Source organism: Theileria equi (genome assembly GCF_000342415.1).
Source record: "Theileria equi strain WA chromosome 2 map unlocalized gcontig_1105316255037, whole genome shotgun sequence".
In the NCBI taxonomy this organism is placed as follows: domain Eukaryota; phylum Apicomplexa; class Aconoidasida; order Piroplasmida; family Theileriidae; genus Theileria; species Theileria equi.
The window spans coordinates 187,260-201,877 of NW_004668230.1; the positions used below are offsets into that span (position 1 = coordinate 187,260).

At 41.6% G+C, this 14,618-nt stretch overlaps 6 protein-coding genes across 6 annotated transcripts; 3 read left to right on the forward strand and 3 right to left on the reverse strand.

Moving 5' to 3' along the window:
* Positions 1 to 82: 82 nt before the first annotated feature.
* BEWA_035690 (hypothetical protein) lies at positions 83 to 877 on the reverse strand (the record flags this gene model as incomplete). The annotated part of the gene is made up of 1 exon (XM_004832928.1): positions 83 to 877. The coding sequence occupies one exon, from the start codon at positions 875 to 877 to the stop codon at positions 83 to 85; it is 795 nt and encodes a 264-aa protein (XP_004832985.1).
* Positions 878 to 1,807: 930 nt separating this feature from the next.
* BEWA_035700 (haloacid dehalogenase-like hydrolase family member protein) lies at positions 1,808 to 5,567 on the forward strand (the record flags this gene model as incomplete). Its single annotated transcript, XM_004832929.1, has 3 exons — positions 1,808 to 2,510; positions 2,711 to 4,555; positions 4,897 to 5,567. 3 exons carry the CDS (start codon positions 1,808 to 1,810, stop codon positions 5,565 to 5,567), a joined length of 3,219 nt encoding a protein of 1,072 aa, XP_004832986.1.
* A 329-nt stretch (positions 5,568 to 5,896) lies between these two features.
* Positions 5,897 to 6,748, reverse strand: BEWA_035710 (signal peptide containing protein; the record flags this gene model as incomplete). The annotated part of the gene is made up of 2 exons (XM_004832930.1): positions 5,897 to 6,417; positions 6,544 to 6,748. 2 exons carry the CDS (start codon positions 6,746 to 6,748, stop codon positions 5,897 to 5,899), a joined length of 726 nt encoding a protein of 241 aa, XP_004832987.1.
* A 339-nt stretch (positions 6,749 to 7,087) lies between these two features.
* On the reverse strand, positions 7,088 to 9,052 carry BEWA_035720 (hypothetical protein; the record flags this gene model as incomplete). Its single annotated transcript, XM_004832931.1, has 1 exon — positions 7,088 to 9,052. One exon carries the CDS (start codon positions 9,050 to 9,052, stop codon positions 7,088 to 7,090), a length of 1,965 nt encoding a protein of 654 aa, XP_004832988.1.
* Positions 9,053 to 9,888: 836 nt separating this feature from the next.
* BEWA_035730 (hypothetical protein) lies at positions 9,889 to 11,601 on the forward strand (the record flags this gene model as incomplete). The annotated part of the gene is made up of 1 exon (XM_004832932.1): positions 9,889 to 11,601. One exon carries the CDS (start codon positions 9,889 to 9,891, stop codon positions 11,599 to 11,601), a length of 1,713 nt encoding a protein of 570 aa, XP_004832989.1.
* Positions 11,602 to 11,756: 155 nt separating this feature from the next.
* BEWA_035740 (hypothetical protein) lies at positions 11,757 to 14,345 on the forward strand (the record flags this gene model as incomplete). The annotated part of the gene is made up of 1 exon (XM_004832933.1): positions 11,757 to 14,345. The coding sequence occupies one exon, from the start codon at positions 11,757 to 11,759 to the stop codon at positions 14,343 to 14,345; it is 2,589 nt and encodes an 862-aa protein (XP_004832990.1).
* Between the last annotated feature and the right edge of the window lie 273 nt (positions 14,346 to 14,618).

Here is a 14,618-nt window from a genome sequence, read left to right on the forward strand (position 1 = left end):
TGAACAAGAGATTCTTGAGCAGCAGTTTCAGAATATTGAAGAGGAGGAGAAAGAGTTTCAGGTTGAAGTTGAGCAGGAGGTTTTACTTCAGCTCCATCAGCTTTAGCAGCTTCATACCACTAGGTCCAGGTTGAACAACATCCTGTTCATCGGATTTATCTTCACTTTTTTTCTCTAGAGGAGGTTCTTGTCGTTCTGGCTCTTGAGGGCAGTCTTGTAAGCCATTACTACGATTTTTTAGTTCGCCAACAACTTTATTCCAGGTTTTGCAATCATTAATTTTTTCAGGTGTTATACCATTGAGATCCTTTACTGGTGTCCACTTTTCATCTTTACCACTACTACTATTAGTAGGCTTCTTATACCAGCCTGTATCTGAGCCTCCATCAACGTATATCAATACTGGATTCTTTCCACAGTAAAAGGCATGCACACTGAGTAAACCAGGGATAGGAAAGTTTAACTCTGGAGCAGTTATACGTCTTCTATGTTGTTCACTGCTTAATAAGCCATTCTCATAATATTTAATCTTTGCAAGACTTCCACCTTGAACGGAGTGTCTATAAGTTGTAATAGAGCTTGAGCTAGAATGCTCTTGGCAAGAAACCGTCTTTGGTTCAACAGATATCCTACCTTTATTACCTTTATGTTCGCTACAACAGTACTGTTGACCTGTGGATATGCTCTTGGTAAGGTCAATGGTGACTCTATTGTAATACTGACAAACTAAGTCATCAAGTATTTTCTCAAGGGCCTCAGCATCTTTTGAGAGTTGTTCCAGTTCGATCCACTTATCACCTGTACCCCTGACATAATACTTGGTTCCTCCACTCCCTGTGGTAACTCCTACCAAGAGAACCTTAGTGGGCGGATCCATCCTGCATTAGTCTCAGCTATGATACCTCAACTTGAGATTCCAGAAGCTTAACTACTCCGTGCTAGATCCAGATAGCAAACATTAGAAGCTCCCATCCTGCTATTGTTGCATTACGCAACTCGATGTTTGGCGTCTTATAATGGCTCCTTCAATAGTGACAAAGTAGCTCATCCATCCTTCTTCTAGAGACTCCCTTTGGTCATCCTCCTAGCTCCACTAGTAGAATGAGAATCTATAAGGAGTCTACCGGAGTATATAAAGTGACTATTTAGGCTCCTATACTAAAGTATACTTGCCACCTCTTCTCTACCCACTAGGCTAATAGAGTCTTCATTACTCTTCTTTAAGCTCCCGTTGGTCGCCCATTCGTTACACTCATTCCATAGTAGTTCCCAGAATGACTACCGGATGGATGAGGAATAGAGACTCTCTCCCTGCAAGGGGGAAGAAGATGTTCCATAGAGTCTCATAGAGATACTGATACACAGGCTCCTATACTGAAGTATAGTCGCAGTGATAATCCTACTAGACGGAAGAGTTACTTACGGTCACTCCAGACTCTGTGATTATCTGGCCCACGGAATTTTCTTCCGAGTCATCTAGTCACTGAATTTCCTCTCTACACATTCTTCTAGGTACCCTTGTCTTATGGAGCCTCTTTTTGGCCCATACTCATCCATCCCCAAGAGTATTTCACCCTCATTTCATCTACAAACTCACATCATAATTATACTCTGGTTATAGTACCAGTTATCCACTCATCTCCTCGTATAAAGGGATTTGGCTACATGCACTTCCCCACGGTGTACGGGCCCATTCGGTAGCTCATTCCACATACAATTCCTCACTCGAGTCATTCCAGTAGTCAAAAATCTATCTTCTACCATGAGAGTAGACTAAAAGACCGGGAGTAGATGGAAAACAGCAACGATGAGAGAGTATGAACTCGTTGAGCTCGATTTGTCGTCGAGGGACGCACACATTACGACAACAGACTGGTATTCTGTCTCTCTCACGATATTTTTTTCAAAATCCGGTCAAAAGATCGTAAAGATCACCCAAAACAAAGATACAGTTTGGAAGAGCAATATGGACGATGAACACGCTCATTCGCTCTTTTTATTCAAAGGAAAACGCAGTACAATGACCCTGGAACTCGAGGAAACAGCGACAAGCGAGGACAGTCTCGAGAAGACAGGGGTACCCAGAAGAATGGGTGGGAAGAATAGTGAAGATAAAGAAGGAGGAATCTCCGAATGTCAACTCCTTGAGATTGTGGTAACAAAGTCACCCACAAATGTCAGAGGTGAACCTACTGCCCCTGTAGGTGAACGCATTCCTTCCAAATTCCATCGCGTCTACTTTTACAATGAGGGCGGTGAGTGGACGCCAACAGATGCGGCAACCTTTAATCTCAAGTTGGATGGGATGAAGATGAACGGGAAAATTACTGCTAGCGACTCAACTATAGCACCAAATATTGCGCACTTTGTAAAGCCAGAGAGTCCACCAAAGTACTTTGGGATTGATGTGGACGGAACGTTTTTTGTAGAGAACGAAGCTGTTTTTAGGAAAAATATTGAAGCCTTTGCCAAAGTCATGAAGATGGGTTATACACCGTTTTTATGTACAGGTAAGAATGTTAGCTATGAGATGTAAAACATGTAAGCTAGTTGTGAGGGAGGATGAATGAATGGATGAGTAAAGTACTGGTCTGCTCCCTTTGGTCGCATTGAGATACTCATGGATCTCAGAGTTTTGAAAGAGGTTTAAGATATACTAGAGAATGAATATGGAGGATGAGTGGAAGGAATACACTCAAGTTAAGCCTAGAGAAAAAATGTGACGACAAAGATTCACCATGCAAGTGTAGTGATACCATACCAGGCCTAAAGGCCGAAAAGAGGGCTAGCCAGCCGACAGCTGGATTTACCAAGTATATTCATTATCTTCAAAGTGGAGGTATATTTACTCTAAATAAGGAACTTAGTAATGGAGGTAAATTAAGCGGTGGATATCAAATAGAATCAGCAGGGAATAACATACCAAATGTACAGAGTGTTTCTACTTACTACTGGAACGGTGATAATAATACACCAATCCTTATTGAAGTTATCACAAATGGTGGTAACACTACAACTATACGTTATGGCAGGAATAATAGTACTGACAAGGATTGGAATCCCGTAGAAGCTGGTCTGAATGAACAAGAAGCTCTGGATCAACAGAACTGCAAGATTAACAATGCCATCCCCTTAAACATAACAAGTCCTCAATCGGGTGATCTTCCCAATGACTCGAAAGCTGATTGCTTAAAGACTAGAACGATAAACTCTGCACAATCATCTCCCCCTCCAAAAACCCCTCCAGGAAGCGATTATACAGTTACAGGGTATACTATTAATGGTCTTGTTGATAGAGATATAGAGACAAAGATATCTAGAGTGACATTGCGTGGTAACCCCGTTACTTTTTCTACTCCTCCTGATGCTATAACTGAAGTCAGACTCTATTCTTCATCCGTTAATACAAATGCACCCATTATGGTTTCATTTCTAAAACAAGGTGGAGAGTCTAAGTGGTATGAAAGTCAAAACAAAGAAGGCACCCAATGGGGAGAAGTTGGAGATGAGAAAACAAAGAAATTTTACACTAAAAAAAATAGTACTACTCCGCTACCTGCTCTTTCAGAGAAAATCGATCAAGTGTTATGCTCAAAGTATAAAAACGTTACCCTAAATCTTACCAAGAGTAATTCTGAGAATCATCTCAATGGACAGAATTACTGTTGCGAAGAACATGCAGGTGAAAAGGGTGCTAAGGGTACCGGGAGGGTAACTGTTAAAGAAACACAAATTAAAGATCCATCCAGTTCAAATCCTGTTAAAGTATACAAACATGAGATCAATAATGGATATAGTCTTGCTGGTATCTACTATATAAACGACGAAGGTGAAAGAAAGAAGATAAAGATTGATGGCCTTCAAGCTACTGGAAACGATTCAGTAAAGGTATATGCATTATACTCCGGTGATAGCACGGATCCCAAACTTATTTATCTTCATAAAAATGAAGACAATAATGAAACTTCTGGATGGTATCAAATGCAGGATAATGGTGATCATGACAGTAACTGGAGTAAGATCCCTACTGCACTAAAGAATATAACAGAAATTGATCTGGATAGAGGAAGCCTTGAATGTGACAAGTTGAAGGCACTCAAAAGAGTACTTAAGCATGATATCGGTGGCTTGACAGATTGTGATGAACCTCCAGAGTATAAACTACAAGAATTACTCGGCCAAGAACCAGAACTAAAGGAAAAACTCGAAAGGAAAGACCATGAAGAAGATGCTAAACTTAAATCTGATACTGGTACTGCTACTGCTGGTGATGATTCTGATTCTACTGATGAAGCTGGAGCTGAAGGAGGCTTTGAAGGAAAACTGTTGGAAGTGATTGGTCCTCTTATCAACCTTGGACTAGCTGAAAATGATGCTGAACAGCTCTTATATAAAGTATTAAGTCTTGTTACTACGGTTGATGACGAAACTCTAGAAGATAAAAAAGGTCCTGGCGATACTCCTAGTGCTGGTAAAGATGGTCAACCTGGAGATATTATAGGACCAGACTCTAATATTGCTAGTCCGTCTACTCCACCCGATGGAGTTACTGATGGTTCTTCTGCTCCTTCTGCTGTTACTCCTCAAGCTCAACCTACTGCTCCTCCTTAAGCTGCTGGTACCCCTGTATCTGCTCCTGTTACTCTTGCTGATGGACCTCAAGGACCTGGTTCTGTTGCTGTTGAAGGTGAAACTCAACGTTCTACTGGTCTTGAAGTTCCTGTTGCTGCTAGTATAGCTGGATATTTCTTTGCTGGAACTGCAGGGACTGGTGCAACCTTTTTTGGAGGATGGAAACTTTACAACCTTTCATTCATCAATTCCACTTCACTCCATAGCTCACATACTCGATACTTTCCATATCGCGTTATACTCATTCATTATACATTCATTTAGGCAGAACACTAAATGGCTCAGTTTCCAAATTGGGTGCATCATTATTCGACAGGACAGATTATAAAGGCTACCCTGGTGTTTATGGTAACGGTACGCTTGTCTTTGACAAAGAGGGGAATGTTATTCACCAGACGTACTTTTCCCCTTCATTCATTTCAAAGATTATACAACACATTAATAACACCGGATATCGTCAAAAGGTTGTATTTCAGGACATTGAACGTTATTATTCATTGGAATTTGCTCCGTTTATAGTGTCAAGGCTACTCCTATTTTACGAGAAGATGAATCCGCTTATTGTTGACGAAGAGACCCTCTTGAAGCTAAAAATTTGCAGCATAAGCATTCTTGATTGTACCTTTGATATAGAGGATTTAAAGACAGAATACTCGAAGAAAGAGGTTCAACTTGGCATGTTTTGTGAATTGGTACCGCGGAATGCAACAAAGGCTACAGGTATCAAGAAACTCATGGAACACTATGGAGTTCCTCTAGAAGAGTGTGGATTTATTGGCGATGGCGATAACGATACAGAAGCTATGAACTTTTGTAAGGTTTCGTTTGCAGTTGGTAATTCACCGGACTTTGTCAAGAGGCATGCAAAGTGGGTAATGGAGAAGACTTGTGATGAAGGAGCAGTAGCTCAGGCACTGGAACTGGTCTATAAGTAAATATTCAAGGTTATCCAATAGTCATTGGTGGAAAATTAGCCATAGGGTCCAAAATACCCGTGGAAGGTACAGTCTAAAGTTTGGGCTAGAGCATTTCGACGCATTGTAGAGTACAATGCAGTTGAAAAGGTAACGCTCAAATACTCTTGCTTTCTTATACTCGGCATATATTGTGGATTAGTGTCTGTAGATGACTTGATGCGGACATGAGAAAATTACAACCTCTATGAGGAGAGTCATAGAGGTCACAATTAGTGCGATTTCCGGGACATTGACGAAGCCAATGTAGACATTGCGGGTGTTTATAGCAGACTAGGTCATAACATCCACTATTGGAGGTCAGGATATTTCCTTCTTATACCAGAGCAGTAGAATCTAGAAATCTCATCATTTTCAAACTCGTACTTGATCTCAACCTCTGAACCATCTCTATACTGTGACCTGATTGTAATTTGTGGATCTGTCATTCCTCCCTCCCAGATAACATCTCTGTAAACCAGTCCAGAGACGTTATCATCTACGATATGCTTGCCAAAGGTTACTAGACCGATCGTGAAATCGTCTCGCATGTTTTTTTGGACTGTATATCTGAGAGACCCAGACCTTAGGAATTTGATCACTTTGAGAATGCCATTGCCCTTTTTGAGAAGCAGGTCCACGTCGTAAAGTACCCTGGAGAGTTTCCTATAGTTCGGGTTGGATTGACTCTTTACGAATTCCTCAATCGTGGCGGTATTGGGACTATCTACTTTAGTGGTCGTTACTTTGATGTATTTTGAACCATCGTCCCTAATCTTAACAAGGACGCTTCTGCTTGAACTTGATACGTCTGCATCTACGACCAAGTGACCTGAAGGAATGTATGAGATGAGACTGAATCGGAACATGTTGCTTAGGGACAATGTATAGTATTGAACATGTGGGTACGGGTTTTAACCGTCACTCCACATCACATTATGCTCACAATTAAGCATACCTGCATCAACAACGGCTCCTATACGATGTGAATGTTTAAAGGGTGTTTTAATGACGTATTCCAGAGCATCTGGCATGTCAGGCGGAAGAAGAGTCCTTATAAACATTGAAAGTGGTCTTGAAAGGTTCAATTCTACCAGGAGCTTTTCCCTGGGAGGTTGAGCATATACAAAAGTTAAAATTAACGGAAATATTATGAAATTCATCTTGTAAACTTTTATTTTGGTGGAGAAACCGATTATCTTTGCAATTCCCAATAGACGATTTCTTCTGTTGCAAATCCCTTTTCCATACACTAATGCACTCGCAGATTACTCTTTATCCTTTAGATTGTCAAATAGCTATAGATGTTTTTAAGTCAGTTTTGTTGTGGTAATAAATAATCCGACCGGAGTAGAGGTATTATGAAATGTTTCACAAACCCTTGTGTGGTTAGGATAATGCATGCAACACTTTGTGGACAAATAATAAATTTGGGGATGATTAGAAATGAACCATCCTGCAAAATAAAACATTTTCTTCTATTTGTCACATGTAAATATAAATCACCAATTAGCTTGCATTATTCCTGGCACATAGCCCTTGTTTACATATTCTCTAAATTTGTGCCGAGTAAGTCCGATTATGCGATAAACGGCCCTTGTTCTCCCAGTAAGCATGCAGATATTTTTAAATCTCACTTTAGATGAGTCCTTTGGAAGGCCGTCTAGTTTAGCCCTCCAATATAGTAGTTCGTTTGTATTTCTCGCATTTTTTATATATTGTTTGTATGTCCTGCGGACGTCGCGGTAAATTATGTTCAGGTATTTGCGCCTCATCATTCTTCCTACCATGTAACGATCCCTATCAATGAACTTTACGTCAGGAGCACTTCTTTTTGGTCCAAAGAATCCTACAGGTCTTTTCGGCTTTTTCCAAAGAGGCTCTGGAATGTGAGGACCATAGTGTAGCACTTGTTGCCTCACCTTTTCGCGATCGCAGTGATACGGCGGGATCTCTATACCAAATTCATCGATACAGACGTATTCTCTCCTAGGAAATGAGTCATTTTGGTGTTTCTCCGATGGTTTTTTTGCATCCACAGATTCCTTGCCACTCCCAGACTGTACCTCTTTTTCTGGAGTATCCTTTTTCGCCTTGTTCTCACTTTCTTGTTCATCAGGGTCGCTTTGTTCAGTAGGAAGAGTAGCACCAGTGGCAAGCTCTTGTTTACCTTGAGTAGTAGGAGGTGACCCACCCGTTTGACTAGTGCCATCAGCAGAGTCTTGTTCTCCATCAGCTCCACCAGGAGTACTAGCTAGGTCAGGTGAGACAGCATCAGATTTAGAAGCAGGTTCAGGAGATGAGTTAGTTTGAGTAGCTAGACTAGCATCACCACCGGTAGCTTCTTGTCGAGGTGAGGGTTGAGCTTCAGAAGATTCTTCAGGAGTTCCAGGAGGAGTAGTAGAGTCAGAGGAAGTAAGAATTTGTTCTTCAGGTCCTTGAGATCCAGCAGCTTGAGAAGTATTTTGGTTAGATTGGTCAGAAGTTTTTACATCTAGTTCAGGGCCTTTAGCTCCTTTAGCTTCACTAGAAGTAGCATCAGGAAGACTGGCATCACCAGTAGGTTGTTCTACTTGAGGGGGATCACCATCATCAGTATCTCTTCCTTTATCTTCGTCCTTCTCTTTTCTCTCAGCTCCAGCTATAGTACCAGATGGTCCTGTATGTCCAGCAGAGCCTGGTCCTCCAGATTGACCATCTACACCTAAATTAGTATTACCTTTGCCAGATGAGTTACCAGCGTGTTGAGAAGTATCTACGGAAGATGGGTCACTAGCCTTCTGTGTTTGTTCAGTAGGTTCAGAATGATCAGTAATAGGAACAGGAGCAAGAGTAGTATGAGCTCCATCTTCAGAAGTAGTATGATCAGCAGTAGTAGTATCTTGAGCACCAGGAGGTCCTTTAGGTTCAGGAGGACCAGAAGGTCCAGAAGCACTAGCACCTAGTCCTTCAGATGAGTTTTCATCATCACTAGATAATTCTTCATCTTCTTCCCCAGACTCTGCTTTATCATCTTCCGGAGTCTCAACTTTTGCGTCGCTCTCATTAGGTTCTACCGAACTTTCCATCTTTACGGATTTTCTTGGAGCCTCAAGTTCTCCTAGCCCATCCTCATCATCAGTAGACCCAGAAACCTCCGATTTTAGACTACTCTTGTCCTCCTCTGAAGATGACTCTTCTGGAGTCACATTCCTTATCGTACACTTATCCACCTCACCATTGTCTACACATTCCAGTGGACTCACAGAGGAGTCGGACTCTTGATCCTCCTCCATTGGAGTGTTGCCAGTTGAAGTTCCATCTTTATGACCACTTGCGCTCGTAGCGTCTTCGTCTTTCTCTTCATCCTGTTCCACAACCGCTTCTTCCTCCTCAGTCACCTTCATTCCTGCGGAGTCCACGTCTTCTTGCGATCCCAATGACTCATTCATCGATCCATCACTGTCTTTGGTGGCTTCTTGGAGCATTTTGGCAGAGTTTTCTGGCGGTAGACTGGATCCATTCTCAGGCTCTCCAGCTCCCAGTTCTCGGCCCCTGTCGTCCTCCTGGCCGGACAGTTGCAGATTACCACATAGTAGTGACCCATTGAGTGGAGATTCGCCATCATTTCCTGCGTCAATCGCCCGGAGTCTCGGTGGTCGCCTGGCCGGGGTCGTCGGCCGCCAATTTCCCCTGCAGCCGGTCCTTGCGGCCCATCTGGTAGCCACGCCTGCATGGTACCTAAATGCATCGGAAATTGGCCACAGTAACCAAAAAAGCGCCCATTTATAAAACATTAACGACTGACTTGTGTGGACGGCACCATACACACCAACGGCCTTCAGTTTCCATCTTTTGCCCCGAAAAAACCAAACGACGCGATCAAGATGGACATTTGGGTCTCAACCGAGTGATTTGCCGCCAGAATTTGAGGAGAAAGTCGAGAGAAAATGCAGGACGTTCCAAACTCGTTCCTGATCGAATATCACGGTTAGTTTTTGCCAATTTGGGTGGATTTCTGCTAAATGATCATACGGTACTTGAATGATGTGCTAGGAGAGGCGAGTAGAGAATGATGGAGGAGAAATTTGAGTTTTTACAGTCGCCAGAACTTCACTAGTTACCATGCAGACAACCGGCGGCGTTGAAGGGGATGTGCAATGTGCACAAACGGGGATGGCGACAACAAGGGAGCCGGAATGTTAGCTATGAGAGTTGTAGAGCATGTAAGCTATTTTTGAGGGAGCTGTGATTTAATGGAGAGAATGCTGTCTAACGGGGACTGTTTTAAGCTTTGAAGAAGCATACCCTCTGAACATGGAGGATGAGTGCGGATGCGTACACACTCAAGTTAAGCATAGAGAGAAAATGTGTCGGTAATGACTGTGGTTGCCAATGGAATCCTAAAAAACCAGACGGACTAGAAACCGAGAAGAATGAGAAAGTTGATCAGGTAGTTGGTTTTGTTTCCTACACTCATTTCAGTAAAGAGGAATTCAAACTGCTCAAAAGTCTAGGTAATAATGAGAAACTAGATGTTGGTGGTAACCAAGAAGTTAAGCATGTTAAGAAAGCCTCAGTGTATTACTGTGATAAGGACTATGAGGGTATCAATGTGAAACCGCTTCTTATTGAGGTTAAGGATAATGGAAATAGGTCAACATACTATCTGAAATATGAGGATGGTGAACTAGAAGAACATGATTCGAAGGTCTGGAAAAAACGTGGAGGATCCTTACAAGATTTGCTGAATGAAAGAAATCTGGGCGTAAACAATCGCATTCCTCTTCACCTTGATCAACCTGACAAGCACTTTGAATCTGATTCTAATATTTCTAAGGAGGTAACGGTACAATCAGTTGGTGATAAAACAACCCTTTCTGGAAGTGAGTACACTGCTAAAACTTACAAGATAACTGATCAGAATGTGAGGTTATCCAGAGTAGAGAATGACAAGGAAAAAATTGACATCAAGATTCCCCATGATACACTTGACGGAATAAAACTATACTATTCACCTGTTAATCCCAATGTACCCCTTATGTTTGAGCTCAAGTCAAGTAATGGAGGAGATTCTACTTTTTATGAGAGTATAAGCCAAGATGGTAATAACTGGATAGAGGTTGGAAAGGGTAAGTCGAAGAATTTTTACACTGACAAAAGTGGTACTATTCCACAGCCTGCCCTTGCCGAACAACTTGATAAGGTATTATGCTCGCAAGGTTATGTTACCATAGATCTATCTTATGATACATCTACATCAGGAGGAAGATACTGTTGTGAAGACCATGGAGGTAAGGGTAAGAATGATGGGAGGGTAACTGTTTCTGAGGTCTCTGGTCCATCCCGTTCAAGTTCTATTACATTCTATGGACATTCCATCACTAGTCCTGGTTTGAGTCTTGCTGGTATCTACTACAAAGATACTCAAGGTAAAAGAAATAGAATAAAGATCCCTGGCCTTGACAACTCTGGGGATAGCTCGGTAAAGCTCTACACATTTTATTCGAATGGTAGCAAGGATCCAAAGCTCATATTTGTGGAATATACCGATCAACCTAACTTTAAGGGATGGTATAGGGGAAGTACTACTGATGGTTCTCAGTGGAAAAAAGTTCTTAATGCTCCAAAGAAGTCACCAGATGAAGTAAAAGGCAAGGGTAGTAGCGAAGGAGAGTTTAAAAAATATGTAGATAAACTAAACTGTATAATATCTGGAACCGGTGGAGAATGTGCTGACACATCTAAACTCTCATCTCTACCACCTCCTGCTGGACCTCAAGGACTTCCTGAACCTGAAGAACCTACTCTTTCTCTTTATGAAGCCCTTGAAAAATTTCCTGCTCCTCCTCCTGAACCTGAAGCTCTTGGTGATCCTGTTTCTGGTGGTATTCTTACTGTTCTCACTGGATTAGGCTCTACCTCTGGTACTCTTGTCGGATCCGCTGCAACATTTTTTGGAGGATGGAAACCTTACAACTGCTTTAAAGGAGATACATGGATTATAGGGCCAGATTATTGGATGAATAGTCTTTGAGAATCTAGAAAACTCCCTAGTTCCTTATGGTCATATACTCTTGGAATTGTACCAATTTACCATATTTCCCACACATTTATATCTACATAACATTTATATACACGACATACTAATTTATAGATCCATTCTCTATATGGTCGGAGATTGAGCCATCAATGAAATCTCTACTTCCCCTTTCTCTGGACTTTAGACTGGATAAAAAATCGGTGGAGGGTCAAGTATCGTGTCTATACATCAGCTCAAAACAGCTTGAAGAATGTGGTAGAATGAGTACTTTGCATTTTTTCTCTGAACACCCGTACCTTCATCTTTACATCATCCCTCCTATGCATTCAGATGTTTACAAGGAGATCAAGGATGATATAAAGGCTTGGATAAGAGAAAAAAAGACAAAGGAATGGTTAATAATATATGGTTTGTGCAAGAGGGAGTTAGTAGAGGAACAGAAGATTAACTATAAGACAATTGATAAAATTAAAAGGAAACTGTCTAATATGGGACACCGATCTACTCGACTCTTACTGGCTCCAATGGTGAATTTAAAATGTCTACGGCCTGAAAAGGGGAAGTCACCCTTAGAAGCACCAATAAATATCCCAAAAGCGTCTGAAGAAGAACCGAAATCCACAATCTCTCTCTACAAGGATTGGGACGACATAAAATGGATCATGGAGTGGTCTCTAAAGGATGCAATCGAGGACAGATTCTCAGAAATGATGCAAAACCTGGAAAAGTATGATCAAAAACCTATATATATCAGGAGGGAAACTGCGGAATTGTCTCATCACCTAAAGATGGCGAATTTGAAGGAGAATCTGTTATATTTATATCTAAAGTGCGGGTTGATTAATGATTGCGTTCATGGCTACTCTGAATTGCTCTCTGGAAAACTTTTACAATTAAAGGAAATGAAGCTGGACATTGACAAAAAATTAAAGGGTAATCTTGCAATAATAGATGCGGGGAAAATGGCACATGATAAGAGTGGAGGAAATGTTAATACCGCAGACTCATCTCTAAGTTGGCCATATAGTGATCGCACCTTAATGGGAATTCACCCTGCTGGAGGAGACATTTCAGAGGACATGTTCCACTTTTATACCAAATTCAGGGTCTCGCTTCCTACGACTCGGGTCTCTCCATTTCAATTCAGGTGCTACATCTTAGCAAAGCAGCTTGTAGCACTAGGGAGTGCAAACACACTGGAAAATATTGCAAAGGCTGCCGAGATCACTATGGAGTTTGCAATGCAGAATATAAATGTAGAATATAAACGTGTATTTAGAAAGTTTTTATTGGATGCAATTTATCACATAGAATCCAGATTAGCTCATTCACAAGATGCGGAAGCAACAACATCTGCACCATCCAAAAAGGACTCAAAAATCTCAAAGCAAAAGAAGAAAGAGAGTGTACAGATGGAAAGGAAAGATGTCTCAGACTTGGCATCTAGTGCTCTTTTAGACCGCAATGATGGTAGAATTAGGTGCTACAGATGTCTTGCATTTTTGTATAAAATTGTATACGGTATAAAGGTGAATGAAGATGAACTTGTAGAAAAGGAGGATATACATGTCAAGGTTATTGAAACAGAGCCAGAGGTGCCGCAAACAGAAGTCATTAAAACCGAACCTTTAGATAAAGATGTTCCAGAATTGGAGGGTACACCAGAAACCAAAGATGAGCAGAATACACCAACGGAACCTGCTCAAGAACATCCCGATGACGAGATAAAAGACGAAGACTCTCTGGATAATCCTGAGGAGTTAGATAGATCACAAGGGGCTCCTGAGGTCGAAGATGTGCAATCTACAGTGCCGGTGACAACTGAGGAGGACGCTAAAGCCCCAAAACCTAATGAACCAAGGGGAAATGACAAGGCTGCTCAACAAGGACAAACTCAAGCGAATGCACAGCCTGCTGATAAACCTGTAGAATCTCAAACTCCTAAGGGGGAAGTACTCTCACCCACTTCTGACAGCGCTGTAACAGATCTTCATAACGTAGACACTACTATATCCGCCGATAATGAATCCTTGAAAAAAGATGACCAGGACGAGGACAAGCCTGCAGATGACAAAGTTGATGAGCAGGGGGAATCTGACAACGAATCTGCCACTCTGAATGCCACAAGTATAGAGACTAAATCTGTGGAAACCATTGATATCACTGCGGCAGATTCGGAGGGAGAATCCGTATCCTGCATCACAGACTATAGTCTAAATCCTTCGGAAATTGCAGAATGTGTGGAGATGATCAGGACGATGTCAGTCGAGGAAGAAAAGCCAAAGAAACAGGAACACCTGCCCAAGTTTACATTTGAAATTTGCATGCCCATAAAGGTGGCAGATGAAAAGAATAGGGAAGATAAGAGTGGTGAATTAGCTCCAGAAAAATCGGATTCTGGTTTTGAGCCAAAGCGTGACTTTGATGATTCGTTAGAGCTACTAGGAAGAAGCTGCAAGTACTTTACACTTGGAGGACTATACAGGCACTCTGTACTTGTAGATCCAGTTGTGACTGATGTTCTCGTAAAGCATAGCACGGATTCAGAGGCACATGACTTTAAGGAATCATCCGATGGCAAACAGGCGGCTGATAAAGAGTCACCTTGCGAATATACACACTCTAGGAACACACAAGACATAGATCCAAATTTGGCCTTTTTGGAAAAGGACACACGGATGATGGGATGGACTCATTTATGGTCAATTGTAAAGGCTGCCATTGCTATAAAAACGTAGTGGGTGTTGTCTTATGACTAGTAATTTCAACGCAGGTAAATGCAGCACATCTGTGATGTTAATATCACAAATTTCAAAGTTGTTATTTTTGCATTTACATGACACATTTTGTGGGTATAATGGTTTTTGTAGTACAAAATGTGTCATGTAAATGCAAAGGAACCAACAAATTAGACTGCCTTATGTCGATGTCCTACATGGATTATGTACCCATGGAAACACTATGGTTTTTCATTCTCAGGAGTCCAAAGATACTCTCTTCCTCATTCTTCT